Below are 24,427 nucleotides of genomic sequence, written 5' to 3'. Positions count from 1 at the left end.
TTATAAACCAAATATATATATAAATTATTTAGCATCAAATATCTTGCCTCTAGACTAAAAATAAGAAGGAAACACCTTTCTAACTGCTTTGGGAGCTTTCTAGCAACTAAAGCTTTTATAGCCATTCAATCGCACTTTTATGGCCTGAATCGCCTTTTCAGCAGGAGAAGTTCAAAACCATAGCAGTGTATGTAGTTCAATGTTCACGATTCATTCTCTGGAAATCATGAGTTCCTGAACCCAGGGTCGGCCCTTGCATAGGTGTAACTGTCAGTTTCCTATAGCACAAAATTTCAGAGGGCCTCTGCACAAGAGAAGGTTCATATGATCCATACTGTCCTCAATGACGCAATGTATGCACAGGAAATGGCAGTAGTAACTTTAACCCAAAAACCTGCATAGGTTACTAAGAAGGTCAAAAACTGTCCTGCATGAACCAGTTTTTGTGCAAGTTGGTGGTGCAATGGTAGAGGAAACTACTTGCACAGGGATATTTCAGTCTGTGAAGGGGGAAGGGGGGTTGGTAAACATGTAAAATGTACAACAGCACAAACAGCTCTTTGCAGTTGTATCAAAGATAGAGATAAAGGACACTATCTCAGAGGATTATTAAATTACAATACATTAAACTAAATATCCAAATACATCTAAAAGTCAATGATTCAGAAATGTGATGTGTTTAGAATTCATAACACAGTGTTTTGTTTTGTAGCAATCGGATCAACTGGTTCAAGGTTCAGACCGGTTGATCTTTCCTGTCACTGAGGGTTGAACCAAGGCCTGTTCCAAGAAGGTGGTTTACTGGGGTCAGGAATGAAAACTTCAAATCTCTTAATTGCTCAGTTGGCTGAACTTGAATGTGTCTCCACTGACTTGAGACTTGATGTGGGCCTTTATCTGACTTGTCTTGAGTCACCCTAGGCTTGACATGTCTGTTAACTTGATAATGGTCTAATTGTCTTAATTGATTTGATACTTGTTCAGGTTAGGATCTGTTGTGCCCGATGCCAATCATAGAATGAAAGGCGCCTCCAAGCACTACGGTACAACACGGTTTATTGTGCATCCTCTACACCTCATTCTAGCTCAACTGGACAGACAAGTTAGTGGGGCTTTCTTTGTCTGGGAAATATTTGGGAATTTACAAGTAGTTAAGAAACGTGTAAAACCACCAACCGTATCTCTAACAGGTTGGCCTCTGACAACAGCCTAAGAACATTAACACTGCAAATACATCCTCCTGACAGATTGACCCACTTAAGACCTCTAGGAGTCACAAAAATGTACAAGCACTTGAGTCCAAACATGATGTATTGATTTTAATCTTATTTTTGTTTTTATAAAGGATGAAGTCAGGGATTCTGACGTGTTTGGCATGCAGCATGTTGTCCTGAATTCCCTATTTGTTTCCTGCCCTGTAGGCCAAACCCAGTGATTGGGTTGTTGTTAGTTTCGGTATGAGCTGCTTAGGTCAAAGGTTACAATGGAAAAGAACCTCTCCGCACGACCAGTGACTGCAGTCTGCACCAGTGACTGCAGTCTGCAGTCACTGGTGCTGAGATAATTGCAACCAATTATCAAACTGTTGCTGGGAAGGTGTGATGGGGAAGGCACCACTACTGGGATCTACATATCTGGGTATATTTTACAACCTTAAGAGCACTGTGTACCTCTTCACTCAGTTGGCTGCAGGTATAACAGGCTAACCACAAGAGAACACTGCCATCTACTGGCATCGCCATTAAATGCTGACACAAATGTGAATCTAAATGACATTGACAGAAACACAGCTGCTGGTAGACGAGGAAAGTCAGAGAAATAATATACTGAGAAGAACTTAGTACCAAATTGACAAGAACAGAGACTAAAAAGGCAGCGATCGTAAATAAAACCAGTTTCACATTTATTCCTGTTGGCTGTTTATGCATGAGAATGTAAATGGATTTGAAACATTAGTTGTTTTTGGAGACCTCCAGTGACGCCATGTTTTTGTAAAGTACTTTACTTTTTAAATTGTTTTGTAAAGCAAACAATACTGTAGATGTAGGTTAACTCTTAATAGTTGCACATCATTGGACTAATATTACAGATGTACAGTGAAAACACCAGAACGATGACAGAAGCATCACTGATTTCTTGAATACTGTTCTGACATCTTCATAGGACAAAAACTGTGTAAAGTTAAATGTTTAGAAGTGTAATAGTATTAAATCTGAGTAATAAAGTTTTACAACTCATTTAAATAATATGCTTCTACTGTTTTTATACATTCAACATTTACATATTTTAGTTTTTCTGTCTGTATGCTAAGTATTTGAGTAGCTGGTTCTGTTTAAACATGTGCAAGTAGATGTATTGCAGTGTAGAAATGCTGTACATAAATCACAAGTTGTGCAATTATTTCAACATACATTTATTTGTTTTATATTTGTATTTATTTAGAATATTCTTTTATTAGCAAATGTATTTATTTGTGGTTGATTATTATTTGAAGTTATTTACTTCAAGATTCAAAATTCAAAACACCTTATTTATCCCAGAGGCAAATTGTTTATATTCAAATATTTATTTTTACATTTTTTATTTATTAATTTCTACCAAATGACTACTAGTCATTTGTTGTCCTCCATAGAATTCTTCAACATACGAACACTGAGTATTAATTGACTGAAACAGAAGGAAACACTGACAGAAAATACATCCTGTGAGTGTGTGTGTGTGTGTCTGTGTGTGCATTATGTAATTCCACTACATAATGAGCTAGCTTTGTTCTTTCTCCTACAGTGTAAACATGTAGCGCGTACTACAACCACACAGCCACAACCTTTGTTTCTAACTTTTGGTAAAAAAATTCTTTATTTAGGGAACAAACAGCAAATGTAAAACATTACTTACATCTTTAAAGGTTAGGTCTAGTTTAAGGTTAGGATTATGACTAGGGGGGCAGCACAGTAGTATAGAGTTTAGCAATCGCCTCACAGCAGGAAGGACCCAGGTTCGGAGTTTCCATATTCTCCCTGTGTCTGTGTGGGTTCTCCTCAGGTACTCTGACGTCCCCCACTGTCCATAGACATGCATGTTAGTGTTAATTGGTAACTCTAAATTTCCCATAGGTATGAATGTGTGTCTGTCTCTGTACATCAGCCCTGTGATAGACAGGAGACCTGTTCGTGGTGCACCCTGCGACCCGCTCAGTGACAGCTGCGATAGACTACCGCGACCCTTAAAGCATGATGGATGGATGGCTTGATTATGGCTAGGAGGGTAGCTATGAACACAAGTACAGTATGTGTGTGTCAGTGAGTCAGCTGAGGCTCCAGATGACAGTCAGCATGGCCATGATGCCATTAAGAACAGCAACGCCATAACCCATGTGAAAACCACTGCCAGATCCATCTCTAGAAGAAAACACACGCTGCATTCAGATGCTTTCCAGTGGACCACACTGATGCACAGTCAGTAACTATTATTTAACAGTTAATGTGTAGCCTGATATTGTTACCTGAAGGGGGCAGTTACCAGTTGTGTTGGGAACACCATGCCGGGCTGGTACGAGTCAAAGTAGGTGAGAGTCCATGAGAAGATAGAGCAGATGCATCCTACTAATACTGACAGCACAGTGATACTCCAGAAACCTACAGACACACACATTTGCCTTTTTTTTTTTTTACATACTTGACCCAGACTTCAGAGGAAATGTTATTATCTTAAGGTTACCCAATATCAGAAGAAGCTTCAAGCACCATCAGAAGTCATAAAGCAGTGATTACTAAATGCTAACTTCATATTATGGTCAAACCATAAATCTAGTGTTAGATGAACAGACTGTGATACTCACTCAACATCTTCTCTTCAGCCCCATTCTCTCCTCTCACTCGCTGTGACCGCAGCTCTGCAACAAAACTGCCAGCTTTACTTCTTTGGCACAAGCTGCTCTCTGTGTTCTGACAGCAGTGGATCACAGCCAGCATGACATTTATCCCATGTTGATTGTTGAATGTATTACTATGGTTTTTTTTTTCAGTTACAGAACTTTCAAATTAAACATAATATTTGGAGGAAAAAAGAAATGCATGCAAGTTTCAAAACAATTTCGATCAATAATAGCAATCTTTACAATTCCTTTAATAATTCATGCATGAAAGGGTTAGTTTGAAACAATATTCTTTACTTAAGGCCCATTCATGTGTTAAGTTATAAGTTTATCTCTAGTACACATATTGTGCAATGGTTATCAAAATAAATATGTAACAACATAAGATGACAGCAGGAACGAGTTGTTTCAATGAAGTATGTTTTCATTGTTTTGCTTGTGTTACATGTGTTGGGTACACATAAACATTGGCAAAAGCTAAAGGCAAAAACATTAAATATTTGTGCAGGTTTGCTATAAAATGGTAAAATTCTGGGGGTAAAAAAATGTTTAGTCACTTTAATAAACATGGGGAACAGGGGGGAGGTTTGAGCTCCCCCTCCTCCACACCTACCTGGACAATAGTGGCTGAGTCTATTTTCTGCAGTAATGATTTAAAAACACGCCCAGCCCGACGTGTATGGACTCAACTATCATGATGCATGAAAGCAGCAGTTTAGTTTCTTCACACACACACACACACACACACACACACACACACACCACGAACGTGTGCGCGCACTCTTACCTCTGATGATCGGGTAGGTCAGCGCGCAGAAACAACCCACGACGAGCGCAGCCACGGCGGAGAGCAGGACTGACAGCACCACGGCTGACCACGGTTTAAGGCCTTTCCGGTTCGTAGACGACCGTCCGACACCGCCAACTGACCCTTGCCCGAACTGGACTCCTTCACTGGGTCTCACCGATTCACTTTGTGGTTGATCCATATCTTATGGCGGAATGTGCGCGACTGAAACTCGGATGCTTTACCAACAAGTGACGACGTGTGTTTTTACAGACTTCTCCATAAGTTGCATGAGTTCACCTCTGCATCGTGTCAAGTGGAGTTGAATCAGGAACTGTTGTCACCTACATAGGCGCACTTCCGCACACAAAATTGACCCTCGGGCTATTCCGTGATTGTAGTCTTTTTTTTTCTTCTTTTTTTTAACTAGTTGTTCGAGTTAGTTGCTTTAGGGACAGCCTAGTTGATTTTATTGTGTCCAATTAAAGATAAAATAATCAGGTGTAGATTATTAGAAAAATATAATAATTTTAATTATACTAATCAATAAAGGCTGGTCTCTTTCACATCACCACTTGTCTGCTTGTTCATTGAAATCCCCATTTGTTTCTGGAACTTACCTTAAAGCAGCTGCATTCCCGCATAGTTTCATGACTACATTACATATAATTACATTACACTGAAAGACAGGTGATCAAGGGGCTTTTCCATTTTTTCAGCATGCATCATGCCACACAGGTATGATGCACTCACACAGCAGTGCAGCTATGTGTTATGAGGAAATTCCGGTTGGGGGAATTAGTATTTTTGTGTCTTTAATGATAATTTCTTTGGTGTTATAGCCTGCATAATTAGTGCAAAACAGTTTTAGAAAAAAACACTTTACTCATTGCAGATTGCAGTGTGAAGTCCTGTGTTGGTGGTGAAGCCTATCAGAGCAGATATGTGTGATATAAATACAAGAAGCAGAACAATTATGCAGCGACAAATATAAAATAAGAGGTTGGGGCTGTGGAAATGTAGATGTGACACATCTGTCCCTCACACACATTCACAATGCTCGTGTTGTGTGTGAGGGGATTTTATTTTGACGAGGACAGAACAATCCAAACAGAAACGCGCACGTTTATTTTGAAAAACAACCAACCGGAAGAGGCGTTGACGCGGTTGGTTGCTGTCAACAGCTCCGACCAAGTCGCAGCAAGTCCACGGGAACTGCAGACGCCACAAAGCCCATCGGGTGGTTCAAAGCAACGGCATAATTACGGTAAATAAATGTTTCCCTGTCATGTAGGTGTGGCTGTTGTTATATGAAGCCAAAAAAATAAAAATAAACTCAGAACCACAAACGACTGCGTGCAGCTTCCGTCGTCCTGTATCGTGAAGCTGGTTTATTGTGATAACGTCGGTTCAGTTAGTGTCGTGACATGTTAGCTAGTTAGCTACGTGTAACGTCCTGCTTTCTATCTAACCAGTTGTTTCCACATAGCACAGCAAACGTTACAAACTGTGTATCCGTCTACAAAAATAATGCCAAAAGAATCATGCTAGCTTACGGTAGTTTGCTAATGTGCTTTAGCTTCAGCTAAGGTTGCTAAATCAGTCCCTCCAGCTTTTCTTTGGTAACCACTAAAATGACTTAGACGTTTTCTTTAGCTGACTTTCTAGGTTTAACTAAAGAACCTCGATGACCTGTCTGCTCACTTGTTGCTCAATATGTTGCTAGACTGTTAAGATTAGCTCCTATGCGTCATGTGTGAGGACGGCGATACACCAGACTCCGCTTAAATATTTGTCATTTTAACGTGTCAATTCCTTTTGCATATTTTATCAAAATATTGACAATGTTTTCCTAGCTAGAAGATTTCACTTCACATATATCTGCATTCCCACACATATTTATTAACATTTTTACCCACTGCACGGTAAAACGTATTATGACTTCCAGTGATTTACACTTCAATGCATTTGTAATTCACCACTTCACATTAGACTTGCTGCGAAACCACATTAAGACAGAGATGCGAGCTGCTGAAGCGATCACAACTCTCAGTCCACACAAACCAGATCAGCTTGAAGGACAGCCTGGCAAACCGTCTTCATCATGACTGGCAGCAGAACTGTAATGGAGACATAGGGTGGACAGGAAGAAATCTGAAAGACTTTTATGTATGACTGTCTAATATACAGTATGGAGAACTAAGATAAATTAATAAATAAATAATAACTGAGTAAATACAGGAATAAAAACCTAATACATTATCAAAAAGTAGACATTTATTGTTCTTGTCTAATGTAATAGCCAAATATGTATTCTTATTTCACCATTTATACAACTTTGTTTGCATATATATACTTATGGCATTTATTTTGTCTACTTAACAGTGTTAAAGTGAAACCTGCAAGCTCACAGTGACACTGGAAGTCAGTCATTCCACATAGCAGTAAACAATTACAATACATAAATAACCAGAGATGTGTGAGATATAGAGATATAGAGTATTATTAAGTGTGTCATAGGAAAAACAGTAGATTTGCAGTGAATCAAAAAATGAGGAATCCTGAGGTGATGCACTAGTCACAATGTAATATATACATAAATGCTTGAAAATGTAAAAAGGTTAGATAATCCAGCTGGTGCACGGTGCCCTGTCTGACATTGTTTTGGTTCTTCTCTGGGCGTTTAGGGTTTTAAGCGTTTTAGAAATATAAGATGTACCCTCATTCCTAGAAAGATTTTAGCACACAACAAAGAAAAACTAATTTTTGTTTAAAAAAAACAAAAGCATAGCAAATAAATAACATCTAGTGCAATGGTTTTAGTGATAACAGCAATGGGTTTATTCTGTAGTTATCTGTAGTACATTTATCTCTGTAGTAACAGAAACAGAGTGATTGTGAAGGGTTTTGTCTGCAGTGTAGTTTTCCTGGGAACCAATCTCCAACCCCTGGAGGAGACTTTGACTAAGCTGCTTTCCTCTGCTGCTCTGCAGTGCTGTGATAGAGAGGATGAAAATGAGGAATAATAAAGGGGGCAGGGTGCTGTTATTGCTGCATCCTTAGGTAAATTGTCCTTATGTAGATGCAGTGGCTGTGAGTATGCAGTGTATTACTTGTATCCTTGACCCTGACACCTGCAGTCAAGTGTTGGGCAGAGGAAAAACCTCAGATACGGAACAGTTTCATACGGTAAGCCTTTGAGGAAACAAACAGACTGTTACTGATGAGCTGACTGCTTCATTGTCTACATATAAATGTTACACTGGAGTTAAGGGAAAAGTTATAGTGAAGGTTACAGGAGTCTGCTTGTTTTAAATGTCAGTGGTAACAGCAGTATGCTGACTGACTGGCTGAATAGCTTACTGACTGTCTTATCTAGCTAACTAAACATGTACCATGGGTGGATTTCAGATCTGAATGACAACTGACTGATCGTAAAATCAAACATTATTTGTCAGAGTTACAGCACAAAGGAGTCTCTATGTTTGTGTTTGGTTTTAGAGGTAGGGTCCAGGAAATGTTGGCATTGGTCATTAGTAAAGTGTTGTCAGATGTCAACACATGTAGTTTATTCTCTAGTCCAGTTGAGCCAAAATCGATTTGTCTATTGTCCCTTTTGCTCATTTGGGCCAGGGTTAACAGCATTTTTACTTGAGTATGGACTAGAACAATCACACCAAGACCCTTTAGTGTATGTATTTTAGTTTGGGATATTTCTGTGTGAAAAAGAGACCAACCTTAATCTATAATGATATATACTATACCATCATATCCCTCTTATAAAAAAAAAAGCAGTCCCTGGGAAAACAGAGATTTTATTGTAAGCCTCTGCGGTCATGTTCCTCATCAGCTATGAAGTGGCTTTGTTGTTTGATGACTGAAAAAAAACAAAAAAGAGGATGTGGAAGAACAGATTTATCGTTCCGTCTGACTCTCAATTTGCATTCACAGTGAAATGAAAATCCAAGCTCAGAGGTTTGTGAGGTGATGGTGTATTGGTGGAGGAGTAACTCTGTTTCTGCTTCCTTCCTCCTTATTCTATCTTCAACATCTACTGACTCTTGGTTATTGACCTTTGACATCTTTCCAGTGGATTCTGTGGGTGGTGCTCTTGTGTTCACAGACTGCTGACGCTAACCACCCCTGCTTGCTATCACATGATCATGAAGGTCATGAAATATGGATTGAATGTCTTCAAAAGCTTATATACAAGTTTTTAAAAATAAAAAATGTGTAGCGATTTGCACAAGCACACACTACTAGTCATACAACAGTGACCCCAAAAAGGTAGTGTTTGTTTCACAGGGGATGGTGATTCAGACTTGATTCAGTCATCAACAGTAACTGTAGAGCTAATTCATGTCTATCGATGAGCTCACAGTCAGGTGGTGTGTGTCCTCAGTTTTCTGCTATGACCGACAGTGGCTGACCAGCTGTGTTGGGACAATAGGCATGTGTTTAGCAACACACAATGAAAGGAAAAGGGAACCTTTACTCTCCACATCATCCAAAATCCTGCCTGGTGTCCTCCATGACAGCTTCTTGGTTACTGACAGTGTGCTGACCTATCTCTCTCTCTGTGTGTGTGTGTGTGTGTGTGTGTGTGTGTGTGTGTGTGTGTGTGTGTGTGTGTGTGTGTGTGTGTGGTCAGCACTGACTGAATGCGCCTGTTGGTTAGCAGCAATATTTATTTAAAGCAACATGCTGTCAGTCAGCATAACATCACATACTAGAGAGAGAATAGAGGGTGTGTGTGTGTGTGTGTGTGTGTGTGTGTGTGTGTGTGTGTGTGTGTGTGTGTGTGTGTGTGTGTGTGTGTGTGTGTGTGTGTGTGTGAGAGAGAGAGAAAGAGAGATGGAGAACTAGAAAGGAGGGTAAATAAGTGGGGGTTGGAGATAAAAGAGGAAGCGTGATGGGGAGAGAGTGAATGTGAGAAGAGGAAGAGGTGCGGCCATTAATGTGAAGATGTTACATTACGCTGCAGTGTCCGACTCACTGACGTCTACATCGTGTCAGCAGTGCTGTAGCAGGCAGTGTATGAAGGAAAAGGACATCAAAGAATTTTATCACCACACATAGTGTTAATAAAACTGGAGCCTCAGTAAGGTGATAGAGCAGTCGTCTACGAACCCCAGGGTTAGTCATCCGATTCCCAGTCTCTCTTCCCGTACTAAAGAAACACAGATGTGTGTATCTCTGTGATGTTTTATTGAGTTCTGTCTTTTCTGTGTTGCTGCAGTAAAACTCTTTCTCTTTAGTAAAGGCCAGTTTATATATTCAACGTGTTCACTACAGCATCTGTGACGCTAATTTAACAACCCCAGTCTGTTAGGGTTTTTCTTCACTTCTCATTGTTGCTAGTTTCCACCGTTGCTATCATGTCTGGCAAGATAAGGTAACACTTTGTTATCTTACCGTATTATTGTTATAGACTATTAGACTTTTGAGTGTGTATTGAATGCAGACATCTACTAGGCCCATGAACCATGCCCCCACCCACCCTGCTCACATACTGTAAATTGCTCTTTAATGCAGCCAAATGGTGATTTACATATTACCTTTTACACATCTTACTATTTTTGTTGCTGAAGCTATAGCTGCAAATGTGGGAGGTTTACAAGTGAATCTAGAAAGTAGATATCAGAAATGTCTTGAAAGATTAGGCTGGAGATGATAATGTCTCCTGTTATCTTCATACTGAAACAATACGCTCCTGCTATTAAACACATAAGGTGATTGGACAACATGTTGCATACACTCTGAATTATAACAGTTCTGTTTTTAATGCAATTGTACTACTGACCTTATCTTTTAGTATTTTTACTGGCTCCTCAGCGTAGTGTTGTCAGTACATAAAACAGTTTGATAAGATTATTCAGTACACGAATACTGTAAATCATCAGTGTGTCTGAGTGAACTGAATATACTGAATCTGTCTCTTGCAGGGCTCTGGCTGCTACTGTGTGGAAGTAACAGCTTTGTTTTTGGCTGTGTGTGTATCCAAGGAATTACTGTGCAGTGTGTGTGTGCGCATAGCGCCGGTCTCCAGTACGTGTGATGTCGTCAGAGCTGTTGGTAGATTTGGGTGAAGACCCCGCAGCACAATTAGGACAGCTGAAGCTAGCCACCATAGAGGACCAGCAGTGGCTCCCTGACGAGTCTACTCTCAGCAAATCAGGTGAGAGCTATCTACGAGTATGCAAAATTATATTTTTACATATGTAGACGATGAGGTCTGAATTGTTTATGTATTGGTGTGTCTGTTTCAGAGACGGACATCTCCCAGCGCTTTGATGCTGGCTCTCCCCACCTTCCCTGGGACCATCCTTTCTACGACATTGCCAGGCATCAGATCATTGAAGTAGCAGGTCGGTTGCAACCACTGAGAAATTAATAGCTGAGTTTGTGTTTAATATCAGTTTGTCATGTTTAATGCAAAGTCATTTTTTTAAATGTGAGTAAGGTTGAATAGCTGTTTCTGTCTCTCTATGTCTCTGTAGGTGATGATAACTTTGGCAGGAAGGTGATTGTGTTCAATGCCTGCAGGATGCCACCACAGCACCAGCTGGACCATCACAAGCTGCTGCTGTAAGTACTAATGCAACCTTGAGGAAGATAATGCTATAGTAAATGAATTAATCAAAGTATTTGCTGGTTTAGAGGGGTGGGTATCTGTAGGACTATTTCCAGTGACTGATCAAGACATTACGCCAAGATTGTTCTGTAGAGAGGAAGTGGACCTTGAATGGCTCAATGCAGTTATTAACAAATTAATTACGTTAACGTTAAATGACTACACTTTGACTAATGGTTGCAAATGTATTAAATGTATATGAGTCTATAGAGTGATGTGAATTTGAGTAGAGCGAGGTCATGTGCATCAAAAGTCTTTAATTGGAATTAACCTTGGATGTTGTGGTGTGTATCTTTGACTGAGGTCTCACCAGGAACATGCATGTGACTCTGTATGAAGAAACACACAGAGGAAACTTTTTTTTTTTGTTCTTTTGAAATGACTGAACAACTTTCGTGAAAGCCACATCAGTTTTTTTCCTCCTCAGTCTGATTGCTTCTGTAATTTTCTTGAACACTAAGCAAATTGGTGGAAATGTGGTTCTCTGGTAAAACTGAACCAGTTTATGTCCAGTGGATATACACATGTAAATTACAATACATATGTTTGTTTTTTTGTAGCTATCTTAAAGGAACTCTGGACCAGTATGTGGAAAGTGACTATACTCTGATCTACTTTCATCATGGACTAACCAGTGAAAACAAACCATCTCTCAGCTGGTTACGGGATGCATACAGAGAGTTTGATAGAAAGTAAGTGTTGTAACATCACTGGACATGGCACAGGCAGCTTTAGTCCATCCTAAGTCAGAATTGCACAAGTGGGTTAAAGTGCCCATATTATTTAAAAAACAGGTCATTGAAGTCCCCACTGTCATGCTCAAAAGCAGTGTAGATTATAGTGAGCAGTAGGTCTGAAATTTGCATGAACAGACCCTCCGGTTTTGTGGTCACCATTTAGCATTACTGTGTAGTTAATGTGGCTACATCAACAAGCTAGCCTGGTAAACACACAAGACAAAACACTTACCGCCTAAATCTTTGAATGAAGCCCAGGTTCGGGTAACAGTCAGAATCAGACCATCTTTGAGCTTTAGTCCTGAAATTAATCCAACTTCTAACATATACTGGACCACTCCCTTGAAAACAAATAAATCCACAGTTTGTTTAGATCCTGAGAGGATGGGAGGAAGAAGAGAGACACTTTTGAGTTTGTCCATGAATCCAGAAGGTGAGCAGTGTCTGTTTTTTGTGCTGTGCTCCCACTGTTGTAGTTTTCAGAGTGAGTCTGCCACAGCCAGGAAAACCAATGTCGTCCTGCAAGTGTTTGGCCAAGGTTGTCATGAGTGGTGTTAAGATAAGCAGAGATTGAGTCCCTGAGACTCGAGAATATGTCATTTTACGTGCAAACTTTGAATGGACCACTAAGAGAATGAAAAAAGGACAGTCTCCAATTTGATCATACTTGTGTGTCTACATGCCCCATAGGTTCATATAAAGGTACCAAAATGACCAGAAAGTAGATTTTGCATAATATGGGCACTTTAAATCATGAATTAATGGCATTATACCCAAAGGTATTATGACATCAGTCTTGTTAAATCTGCAATCTGCGATTTGAAAAAAGTCTACAACAGAGCACCGTGCCACTTCACTATGTCCTCTGTGTTTACCTTTGTTAGATTACATACAAATGACACAACCAAACACTCTTCTGTACACACACGCACATATACAGACTGGTATTTTATAACTTGAAATGCAGTCGAACTATAGCTGAAGTAGCATCAGATTGATGTGCACCTTTCACACAATAAGAGGAAAATAAAAAGACATGACCAAGCTGCAAAATAGACCAATAAGACATACAGTGAATTCTTCCCTAAAAGATGATCTGTAGAGAACATGTACTGGGTGTCTTTTCAGGTATAAGAAGAACATCAAGGCTCTGTACATCGTCCACCCCACCATGTTCATCAAAACTCTGCTGATCCTCTTCAAACCAATCATCAGGTACAGTTTAATGTAAAATTACTGAGCATGTTTCATGCATTCTCGTGCACTGGTAATCCAGGTAATCCACATGGAGCCACATTGCATAATGTTTAAGAAAACCTTTGGGTATAGCCTTTGATGTTTAGTACTGTAAATTAGTGTGTGACCAGACAATTGTTATGAAACTTGCAAAAGTTCATATTTAGAACATGCCAACATACACTTTTTATAACGATCAGTGTCTGTCTTTTGTGTAAACCAGTTTTGTGAATCCGGCATGTTTCCAGTTATTGCAGCAGCTGCACTGATAAGGAAATGAAACAAAAGAAATCTGGAAATAGCAAAGTAGCACTTCGATCATTATCTCAGTCTTAACCAGCTAGACTACAGTGCTGTGACTTGTGTGTTTCGTGTTGGTTTCACGTGATATTTAAGTTCCTGGTTCCTGTATATTCCAAGGAATATACACTCATTTATCAGGTGCACCTGTGCAATCTCATGCAATTCAATACAACAGCTTTTCCATGAGTTGCTCCTACTATGTATGTAAATACAAAACATAGGAACCACCTCATAATGCTCTCCAGGTCCACTCCACCACCCACTATCACCTTTCTGACTGTTTCAACAAAAAATTAGAAATTATAATTGTATTAAAGTAGAATTCATGGCAGAGCTGCTGTATTGGATTCCATTAGATTGTACAGATGGACCCATTAAAAAAGCAGCCAGTGAGTGTAGATGTCATTTAAAGGGAACCTTCAAGCATTTACACATTGATTTAAATCAGAAACATGAATGTATATTTGTATTTGTATATTGCAAATGTACATACATATATCTGCAAAAAGTCATATTACAGTGTGAACATCACTGTAATCTGCAGTATAATAAGCAAATGGTATCAAGCCTAATTCATGAAGGCAAATGCTGAGATTATTAATAATTTAGGAATGTGTATTTCTTAAGTCAGAAATACAATTAAAGCAACATAAAACATACAAAAACCTGTCCTTGGTTACAGTTATGTTTAAGTTATTATCACATCAATAAGCATCTAGATGTACTTCTAATTTCAGAAGCTTTTTATGTCGACTGACTGAAGTAATTCCAAATGCTGGAATTAACTCATGCTGCTAAACTCTGTATTATTGAAGCTGACCTCGTCTCTGTCTCTGCCTCTGTCTCTCTGTAGTTTTAAGTTTGGAAGAAAGATCAACTATGTGAGTTATCTGAGTGAGCTGGAGAACGTGGTGAAATGCGATCAGTTGCTCATACCTGCCCGCGTCAGAGAGTAAGAGCTCATGGCACACGACTCTACATTTTATTCTAAAAGTTATACACAATAAATGTTTGCTTTTAATATCCCTCCTGTGCCTCATTTGGAACATTTTGCCTGCATTTTAAGACATTATGAAATTGTTATTTGTATTACATTAGCTGTTGCTGTTGTATCCTGCAGATAATAGTCTAACAATGTCTCTGTAACAGGTACGACAACAAGTTGAGAGCGTCTCTGAAACCGGCTGCCCAGCCTCCCACATCTCCTGCCGCCAGCCCTCCCCTCCCCTACCAGGTGTTTGGGGTCCCACTGGCTTTGTAAGAGTCAGACTGTAGAAACGGTTTCTCTAAATGTTAAAGACATAATGTTTAGATGTGACAATGTATTAATCCATATAAATCTGACTGAAGTGGAAACTGTTGGTTAAAGTCTGGTGTTTTAGCCACTGTGTGTGTGTGTGTGTGTGTGTGTGTGTGTGTGTGTGTGTGTGTGTGTGTGTTTGTGTCAGGCTAAGACAGAGGAGTCCTGATGGTGATCCAGTTCCTGTGGTGATGAGAGACACCATTAGCTTCTTATTAGATCAAGGTAATGCCTCTCTTTTGGTTCTAGTAAGACAAGCACAAACACAAATTTATTGTCATTCAGTGAATAAATTGTTCTATCAGTAAAAACAGACTTGTATTTCTTTATTGTGTGTGTGTGTGTGTGTGTGTGTGTGTGTGTGTGTGTGTGTGTTTTAGGTCTGGAGATCGAGGGAATCTTCAGACGGTCTGCCAACGTGACTCTAGTGAAGGAGGTCCAGCTCAAATACAACTCAGGTATTATGTAAAATTTAAGACTATACAACCTGAGTTGCATGTGCACATACATCAGAAATGTCCAGAGCGGATCCAGAGGTTTGGTGTCAGCAGCAGAGAGGGCAGGCACAGTATACAGCCTAGTACACACATTTGATCTTGATATTATTGTAATTAATCTCTGCAAAAAAATCCTGGGCAATGAATACGATAGACTAAGTTTATTTATTACATGTGTGTTTTGTAGGTGCCACTGTGAATTTTAGAGAGATGGAAGACGTCCACTTGGCTGCTGTGATTTTGAAGACATTCCTGAGGGAGCTACCTGAGCCTCTGCTGACCTACCAGCTCTACAACGACATTGTCAACTTCGCCTGTGCGTTTAAACAATGAGTATTACTCTGGAATAGAATTAAACAAAAACTGCCTCTAGTTAGGCTACAAGATACACAGCTGTAACACATATTTCTCTGCCATGTATATGCATAGTCAGGTTTTCAAACATCATGTGCAGAACAAAGACTGCGACAGGAAGAATAGAGGAGGGCAGCATTTGGGTAAAAGGAGCGATGCCTCCTTGTGTTATGTGATTTCTTGGGACTACTTGGGATCCTCTACATCTAAAAGTGCTACATCATCATATTCATTCTAAATAAGCTCTCAATGTTATTGGATGTTTTCCAGCTGTGTCTGCTGACAGCCAGGCGACAGTCATTAAGACGCTGATGGAGTCACTGCCAGAGGAAAACTACGCATCTCTGCGATACCTCATCACATTCCTGGCACAGGTACACCTGACACACCTGAGAATCTTTCAGGCCTTAGTATCAGTGTGTTATTTAAGTGTGTGTGTGTGTTTGTTTAGGTGTCAGCCAACAGTGAGGTGAATAAGATGACAAACAGTAACCTGGCCGTGGTGTTTGGTCCTAACCTGCTCTGGGCACGGGACAACGCCATGTCACTCAGCGCCATCGGGCCAATCAACAACTTCACCAGAACCCTGCTAGACCAGCAGCATCTGGTCTTCACCTAAACTCTACCCCCTTCACCCTGCAGTCTGTCTTCCGGTCAGAACCACCACAGAGACCCTCCTGTTCATACCTGACCAGTCAGGTATGAACCGTCAGCACTTAGACGACCTGACTTCATCTGCTTTTCCATTAAAACCCCAAGCATTTTAATTCTTATGGACGAGCTACATTGAATTTAGTCTCGAATCTGTCTTTACATTCTGACTCATGAGTAGTGTCTTGTTGTTATATCGAGTGGTCTGGACTGCTGCCAGTTCCTGACCTGCATCTCCATTTCCATGTGACTCCATGCATGGCCGGAGGCATGAATAAACATGGATGCAAATGGTACATACATGAGACTGCAGCCAAATATCCCTCTATAAACAACTTACAGCACAGAAAAATCAACAGCTAATAAGTATTTGTCTTAAGTAGTTAACAAGTTGTGTATTTTTTGTTGTTGTTGCCTCGTGTCATTTTAATAAGTGATCAGAGCTACCTACCAAGTGCTAATAATGTAGCAGTAATCATTCGGTGAAAGGACTGATTTTGTTACAGCATTTTGTTGTGCTACCAAATACGATGATGCCCCTGTGTCACTGTAAGTGTTGCAACAGTTTACAAACTCTTGTTTCAAAACATCAACACTGAGCTTCTAGAAAATGTGTTATGACTCTTATCACAGATCTCTGAATCACAACCCACAACTGTGATTTAAATAAGTTTGATTGGAGATTGATGAAAACAGAGGATTTTTCCACAGAAGTGATGATGAGCACTAATGAGCCACAGTCAAGAAACAGTGGTGTTTGAACGTTTGTGAACCCTTTAGAATCGTCTGTTTCTGCATGAATACGACTTTAAATATGATCAAATAAAGCGAACCCAAACAAATTAGACAAACACATTACACTTCATTTCATACACTACATGTCATGTGTTTATGTCTTAAATCTTAAAAATGTGTTTGTGGCAAAACCAACTGAACCTATTATTACACACTGAACCACTACTAGGGAGGGTCACAGTGGTGTTAAATGTTCACCATTCGTACACAACCCGCCTGAGAGTTGAGTGTTGACTGTTGATCAGCAACTCTTTTTGTAAATCGTCTTCTTTGTTCAAGCCATGACTCACTTCTACAAATGTGTTCAGACTTTGATAGTGAGGACCCAGGTCTCTCTCCTACCAGATTCACACCTGATTGTCAATATCTCCTTCAAATGAATTGATAATCATGGAGGTTTACATATTTATGGCACACACAAATATGTAAGATTGGATAATGAATGAACAAGTGTAACTTTTCTATCTAATGTTTTTAATTTGATCTCATGTATGTAGTTTTAGATCTCTCATAATATGAAATGGAGAAGTTTCTAAGAGGAACACGAACATTGAACCACCACTGTATCTTGATATTTAATTATAGTCCATTTCATTGTGCTTCAAAATACTGTTAGTTTTCTCATTTTTATCTTAGTCTTTCAAACCACAATATCAGACTTCATAATGAGGTGAAATGAAATCATTATCAGGCAAAAAAGTGCTGTATCATAATCAGCGATTGTCACTGAACACAGCAGTGCAATTATTCCTTATGTTGTTCGTCCTGGTGTGAATGCAGAGTTACACTGTGTCTGCATAGACAACACATGACGAGCTGCAGCTGCTCCTGTGCTACGTGTTTAAACTCTACACTGGTGAAGGATTCGTTCTTATTGTGCTGTGTTAATGCCCAGGAAAATACATTTGAAGCGTAAAAAATATGCATCTGGGCTGTGGCCATGCTCATAGCGAAATGCAAGCTGACATGTGGGCTGTGCAGACTCCTAGAATGAAGAGCATAGGGTCACATCAGTTCTGTGAGATGACAAGTGAAAGACATGTGTAGACGGTGTTAATAATAACAACATACTCATTCAACCTCTAGCTACAACACAAGCAACATCCAGCTGTGTTAAATGTAGTGCTGAGAAAAAGCATGTGAACCCTTCGGAATAACCTGTTTTTCTGCATTAATTGGTTTTAAACACATGTTCTGATCTTCATGTAAGTCACAAATTTAGGCAAACACAATGTGCATAAGATTATAAACACAAACATTCTCTATAGAACCTAAAATAGTTAATTTTCTTTATGTTACTTTTTTGTGTTTAAGCATTTTTATAAGTCAAAGTAACTCAAACTTCAGACTTTCTGGTTTTGTTGACTCCAGGTTTCATAACTCCTTGCTACAGTTAGCTACAGTGATTTATTTGTGATATCAGTTAAATTGTTCACATACTTTTACTTGCCACTATAATACATTTCTTAAACTATCGCCTTGAATTGATTAATAGTTCATACCTGTATGTTTGTGTCTTGGGCCCAATCTGAACCATCTGGCTGAAAATCTTTTCTCTATTGAGAGATTAATAATAGTGGGACTTGTCTTTCTCTGCACAGTATATCTTTGCTGTGGTCTGTCTCTTTACTTTGTTCTATGTGGTGCCAAAAACAGCGTCCAACATTCCCAGAAAGACCACAGAAAGCAGGGTGATAATCGGTGATAAAAAAATAACTACAGAACAGGGGAGCAGTATAGTCCCCAGTAGGTTGGTTATATGAGATGAAAGAGAGGACAGGTGGAGTCTCGGTGAAAGTCTCAGGTTACTTTTAGTTGGTGTATGTGGTACCAAACGTTGTGGACAATCTATGACATGCTGTAATTAAACTAGGCAGTAGAATAGGAGCTGTATGATTCTACTAGCTGACCTTTAAATATTAGAAACCAATCACAGCTGTGTTTGAGTGCTGGCCCTGGTTTAGCTTTCAGACTGAGGACACACTGCTCTGTAAAATACTGTACTATATCTTAATAGTATAGGTGTGATTCTTTATGGCTCTGTTCTTACTACATTTGACTTCAATATTGTATTCATAGTATTATCTTAGTATTTCCAGACTTTCTTTTCTTGTCATTGAATTATAATTGACTAAACTCTTACTGTCGTCTAAATCACAGTTACTGTAACATGTCTTGACCTAGATCTGTGCAGTAACTTTTTCTTTTACGGTACGGAATAAAGAACCAACACAAAAAGCCAACGGAAAATACAAGCAGATGTAAAGTTTGGCTTGTCATTACCATCAGTCCTGACTTTGTTTACATGCCAGTCAATGCAAACAACACCATATTTCATATTTGATAAATTCATCACCATTTCTCATCCATTTCCACATCACTCCAGCAACAGTGTCATGTCACACTCACTGCTAAGCCTTCCAGTTTTCATTCACTAATTTTTTTACCTTTTTTCTGTCATTGACAAATGTTTATCAACATTTTCACATTAAACGTCCTGCAGTCATTCTTAATAATATATTTCGCAGTAGACCAATAGAGCCGTCCAGGCTAGCTGTCCTTTCACTAAGGTCATTATAACTTGGTTTTGTCCACACCCAACTTTTCTTAAGACATTATTACAACGATTTAGCTGTAATCTCTGTTGGCCAACAACTTTGCCAGTGTTCAGTCCTGCTGTTATTCCAAATATGGCTGAACTCGCTACAACCCATCGACTCGCTAATAGACTCGCAACTTCCGTCGATCCCTGTTTCACGAACACCTAGAGCTCATAGGGAACGGTGTTCGTTAGGAGCTGCTCCAAACATAAATATGGGATACACAATAAAATTACATTGTTTTTTCAAAAGCCTACAGTAATTTTCTTAATACACCACGTTATTCTGTAAAAATGCTGCGTTTCAAGGTTGGCTAGTTTATTAGTGATGTTAAAAAATGTGAGTTGAGGAACACAACATACACTTTTCAGTTCTGTGGGTTTTTCTTCATTCACCAATAAACTCGAGTTGATACTGTAAGACTCATTTGTTTTTGAGAAAGTGTAACATTGTGCACTGTGTACTAGATCTTTAGCCCCATAATTTGTAGTGTTCAGTGTACATGCTGCCAACTTCAACCCCATGGATTTCTGGGTATTAGCATTTTGAAACCATTATCCTTGGTTCCTACATGTTGTGTTCCTCTTTGCTGTGCGTTTGTCGTCAGTGTTAGTGTTGTCTAGCATTCATTCTGGCTGCCATCTTTCACCTCTGTGTGCATTCTGGATCCTTTCATCTGGAACATGTCTTGTTTGCTCAATTTAGTTTCTGTCCTTCTTATAACACAGAATGTCCCTTTAGATGAGTTAGAATTTTTCTTTTCATGTTTTTGCTCAGTGCTGTGCCACGGAGTTTGTCCAAGTTGTATGATAATTTTAAGTGTTTGTCAGTGATAGATAATCCACCGCATGTTATATAAATAGATTTTTACCACTGAGTTTCAGTTGAATGACCACACTACAGGCTACTTGTTAAGTACTACTCATTCGTGCTTGGGTACTAATATACAATGAAACAGCCATGAGGCAAACAGATTTATACCTGCACACTTTAATTGCGTACAGCTGTGACATGCAGTATAGTGTTGTGAGCAGCGTGTAGACCCAAAGTACTACATACTCTGTCCACACCAACAGGCTGTAGGCTAGCCGTGTCCAGCTACACGTTCCTTCATGTCCAATTGCTTTGTATTTGCATAATTATGTTTATTTTACAGATTTTTCTCATTTTGTTTCATGTATATAATTCACATGCCAAACTGTGTCTCTGTAGTTGCTGCACTCTGTACTCTGAGGTGCATCTTCCAGCTTTATTTTTATTTAATTTTTTCTTAAGACTCCTGGCCAAGTGCTGTTGAATCAGTTGCATTTTATATTGTCAATATTGTCACCAAAATAGTGACAGGCTGTAAGTACTAGTGCTGTAATACGATGATAATAATACAGTAATACGATGTGACTGAAGAGTAGAAGTGTAACGGTTCTGAAACTGAGGCTGAAACCACGACACAGACTCGAACCCCCACTGCCCCCACTGGCATATTACCTCTCGCACATTAGCCACTCCCAGATGCCAAATTCAATACGACTTTTTGTTAAGGAGCACTGTGTCTATAAAGAAGGTGTAGTGTGAGCTGTCTGTCAGATTCAGATCTGGTGAGTGTAGGTCATCCATGTAGTGAGGCGTTCAGGGACAGAGTCCAGTAGCTTTTAGTGCTGCAAAGATTTAGTTTGACTGAGGATGAAAGCAAAAAAAAAAAAGCAAAAAATATCTCAGAAGTATATCTATTTTAACTCGGTTGAGGTCGATGCCATGACCGTTGACAAGCATTTGGTGTGTGCGTGCGTGCGTGCGTGTGTGTCGATGTGAGTTTTTATGTAAATTCTAACTCTGATGGACCAAGAACATCTGAATAGACAAAATACATCAAACTGTTGGGTTTAAATGTATATAGCCAAAAAAAAAATGTAAAGACTAGGGCTCCTGTTAGTTCAGGTGTGTGTGTATGTGTGTTTGTCTGTGTCTGTTGTCAGGTGAAAACCTTGTAACTCCAATTTTGGTCATTTTTGTTGTTTGACGTAATAAGAGAGGATCTTTTTAGGCTGACATGACAACCATGTGATCATATCCCATTCAAAAACTCATTGAAAAAACAACAAAAACAAGATGAAATCACACTAACTTTCTTAGCTTGATGAAAAAAAAACGTCTTGGAGATACAAGTTTTTTTTACTTAACAACAATATGTGTGTGTGTGCGTGTGCGTACATGCTCGTGTATGCTCGTGCCTTATCTGTTTCCTCCAGGTGATCGTGATTAGCCATCGAAGTGCCAGTGTGCCCATTCTGTTATAGATTAAAACAATGCCAGATGTGTTCAACAAAACTTTGGTGTTTTGTATTTTAGACAGTGTTTAAAATGTGTGTGTTAACATGCTGAATGTTTTCAGCAGAAAACAGTTGATCTCCCGTCCAAGCTTGTTGAACACAGCCCAGTTGTAATAGACGATCGCAGGTTTGAGAATTTTAAAGCTTCATTAACATGTCTTCTGTAATTAATCTTCTCACTATGCTGAAATCAAAACCTGAATTCTGAAATTCAGTGCACTTTAAACGTTGACTTTTTTTCTACCTTTCTCAAATCATAGGGTTCATCTCCTCATTCATTTTTATCTTCACTTTTTAGTTCAAGCTTACTTATGTTCAGCCTTTCTTCGATGTCCAGTTAACCCAACAAAAAAACAAAATATATCAAAGTTACTACCGGTATTTTCCAGCTGGGATCAGCTGTTTCAGATCTACAAAAGTGCTGCACACCTGAATTCTCTTATAACTTCATGATCAGACTCGATGTTGGACATTTCTTTCATGTACCTTTTGTATTTACAGTAATTTCAACCAAGTACATTTAGTGTTTATTGGATTTCCATACCACTGTTTCTCCTTAACTCTGCTGATCAATTACAGCCATGTCTAATCTATGGATCCTTGTACTGTAGCTGTTGTCATGGTGACAGTGAACAATATATTTGTCTGCGTGACAAACGATTTGGTTTCCAGGCTGATTTATTGATACTTAGTGATCATATTTATTTATCCTTATTTTTTTATCATTTACTTTTGATATGTAATGAATCTTGTCTGATGTATGTATGTATGATATATTAGTAATAATACTGTAATATCAATGTGTGCAAACAATAAAGACAATTGTGAATCGAAGCCCCCGTTTCTGCAGGTGACTGTGCATATTCTCTTTATATTTATTCCTAGACCTGAAGGTAATTACATCATAACACCCACCTGATTAGAATATGGGTCCAGACAGACGTATGTAATATGCAACTTGACTGGTTGGCAGTGGCAAACAACCACAGTGCAATACTTCTAGTTTTACACTAACATGAGCACACTGTCAGACCTGTTGACCACAACCTCTTCATCAGTGTCATGCAGAACCGAAGAGCTCATCGGGGACCTGAATAGAAGGGAGAACAATTAAAGCAAAAAGGCACAGTAGAAGTGATTAAATTGAGCACAGCGTCTCATAAGTGCAGGAACAACGAAGCTCACATCTTGTACGTGAATATTTCCTGCGATCAAATATTCTATCAGGTGAGATGTAATAAGTGAGCCATGTATTGGCTGACCTGCAGTACACCTGCTGGATTCACAGTTAGTGGGTGCTGCTGACTCAGCAGACGGCAGCAGTATTGTTAATACAAATTAATTTACACTGTACGTAATATCAGTACAGTACAGATTACAGCAGTTTGCCTTTTTAAATTCCTACAAAATATATATATATTAAAAAAAAGTAATTTATGGCAGTGGATGGGTTATTTTACTTGCTAGGAAATACTTGTTTCACTTGATTCATTTATGTGCTGAGCTCAGCCACTCTCTCTATCATAAGTTGGTCCATGGGAAAAAGACTCCTGCCACATTCAATATTCTAATCTACAGTAAATGTACACGTTACACAACACAAAGCTGGTGCCAACTGGAGGAGCTGACACATTCATCACCAGCATTACAGTACACGCTATTTTCTTCATTAAACATCCCATCAGTGTTTAATTTCTGTGATGTTACTGTATCAAAAACAAAATGTTTGCCCGTTTCCACCCTTTGAGTTCAGTCTCCCAGCAGAACAAACAAACATAGCTATGGTATACTGTGAATATAAAATGTTTTAGCCATATATTCTGCAGGAGGCTCAACAAGGGGGTCCAGACCTCTGTTTCTTCATGTTCCCAAGACAGTCCACCTCACCTCCCTCTAGATATCTGAGCTCAGGATTTACAGAATGCAAGTTCCAGTTGAAGCATCTAATCAGGAAAGTGTCTGAGTTAGAAGCAAATCAGAAAATATGGACAAAAAAACATTTGCAATTTCTTTGCACAGAAGTTAAGTTCATGTTCTTCAATCTGAAAACTGTGTTTTAGGTCACATTTATGCAGAAGTAAAGAAAATTCTAAAGGTATTCTTACAATAGTAGATGAGTGTAAATGTGGAAATCTGACTGTGTGACACCGTCAGAGCCTTACTAAGTATGGGGTTTAAAAAGACAGTTAAATTGACTCACTGTCATCACAACTGAACCTTTTAGTTTTGACTTACAAGACAAATTATCAGTTTAATTTTCCTCCACAAAGCTCCAGTGGCATCGTAAAGATTAAACATTATGCGTTTGCAGCTGTTTTGCACGTTTTGCAAT

At 39.1% G+C, this 24,427-nt stretch overlaps 2 protein-coding genes across 2 annotated transcripts; one reads left to right on the top strand and one right to left on the bottom strand.

The window, feature by feature from the left end:
• Window positions 1-2,537: 2,537 nt before the first annotated feature.
• On the bottom strand, window positions 2,538-5,045 carry arl6ip6 (ADP-ribosylation factor-like 6 interacting protein 6). The gene is made up of 4 exons (XM_026363591.1): window positions 4,662-5,045; window positions 3,839-3,892; window positions 3,503-3,635; window positions 2,538-3,398 (listed from the first exon to the last, which is right to left on the bottom strand). The coding sequence occupies exons 1-4, from the start codon at window positions 4,861-4,863 to the stop codon at window positions 3,305-3,307; spliced, it is 483 nt and encodes a 160-aa protein (XP_026219376.1). The 5' UTR covers window positions 4,864-5,045; the 3' UTR covers window positions 2,538-3,304.
• Window positions 5,046-5,821: 776 nt separating this feature from the next.
• Window positions 5,822-22,929, top strand: arhgap1 (Rho GTPase activating protein 1). The gene is made up of 13 exons (XM_026363581.1): window positions 5,822-5,928; window positions 10,607-10,839; window positions 10,931-11,029; window positions 11,162-11,249; window positions 11,856-11,987; window positions 13,161-13,247; window positions 14,425-14,523; window positions 14,721-14,828; window positions 15,020-15,096; window positions 15,252-15,329; window positions 15,556-15,684; window positions 15,993-16,096; window positions 16,174-22,929. Exons 2-13 carry the CDS (start codon window positions 10,719-10,721, stop codon window positions 16,339-16,341), a joined length of 1,290 nt encoding a protein of 429 aa, XP_026219366.1. The 5' UTR covers window positions 5,822-5,928; window positions 10,607-10,718; the 3' UTR covers window positions 16,342-22,929.
• Window positions 22,930-24,427: the final 1,498 nt, after the last annotated feature.

Source organism: Anabas testudineus, chromosome 2, assembly GCF_900324465.2.
Source record: "Anabas testudineus chromosome 2, fAnaTes1.2, whole genome shotgun sequence".
Taxonomy (NCBI): Eukaryota; Metazoa; Chordata; class Actinopteri; order Anabantiformes; family Anabantidae; genus Anabas; species Anabas testudineus.
Note: the sequence above shows the minus strand (reverse complement) of the source record. Positions and strands in the feature narration are given on the sequence as shown.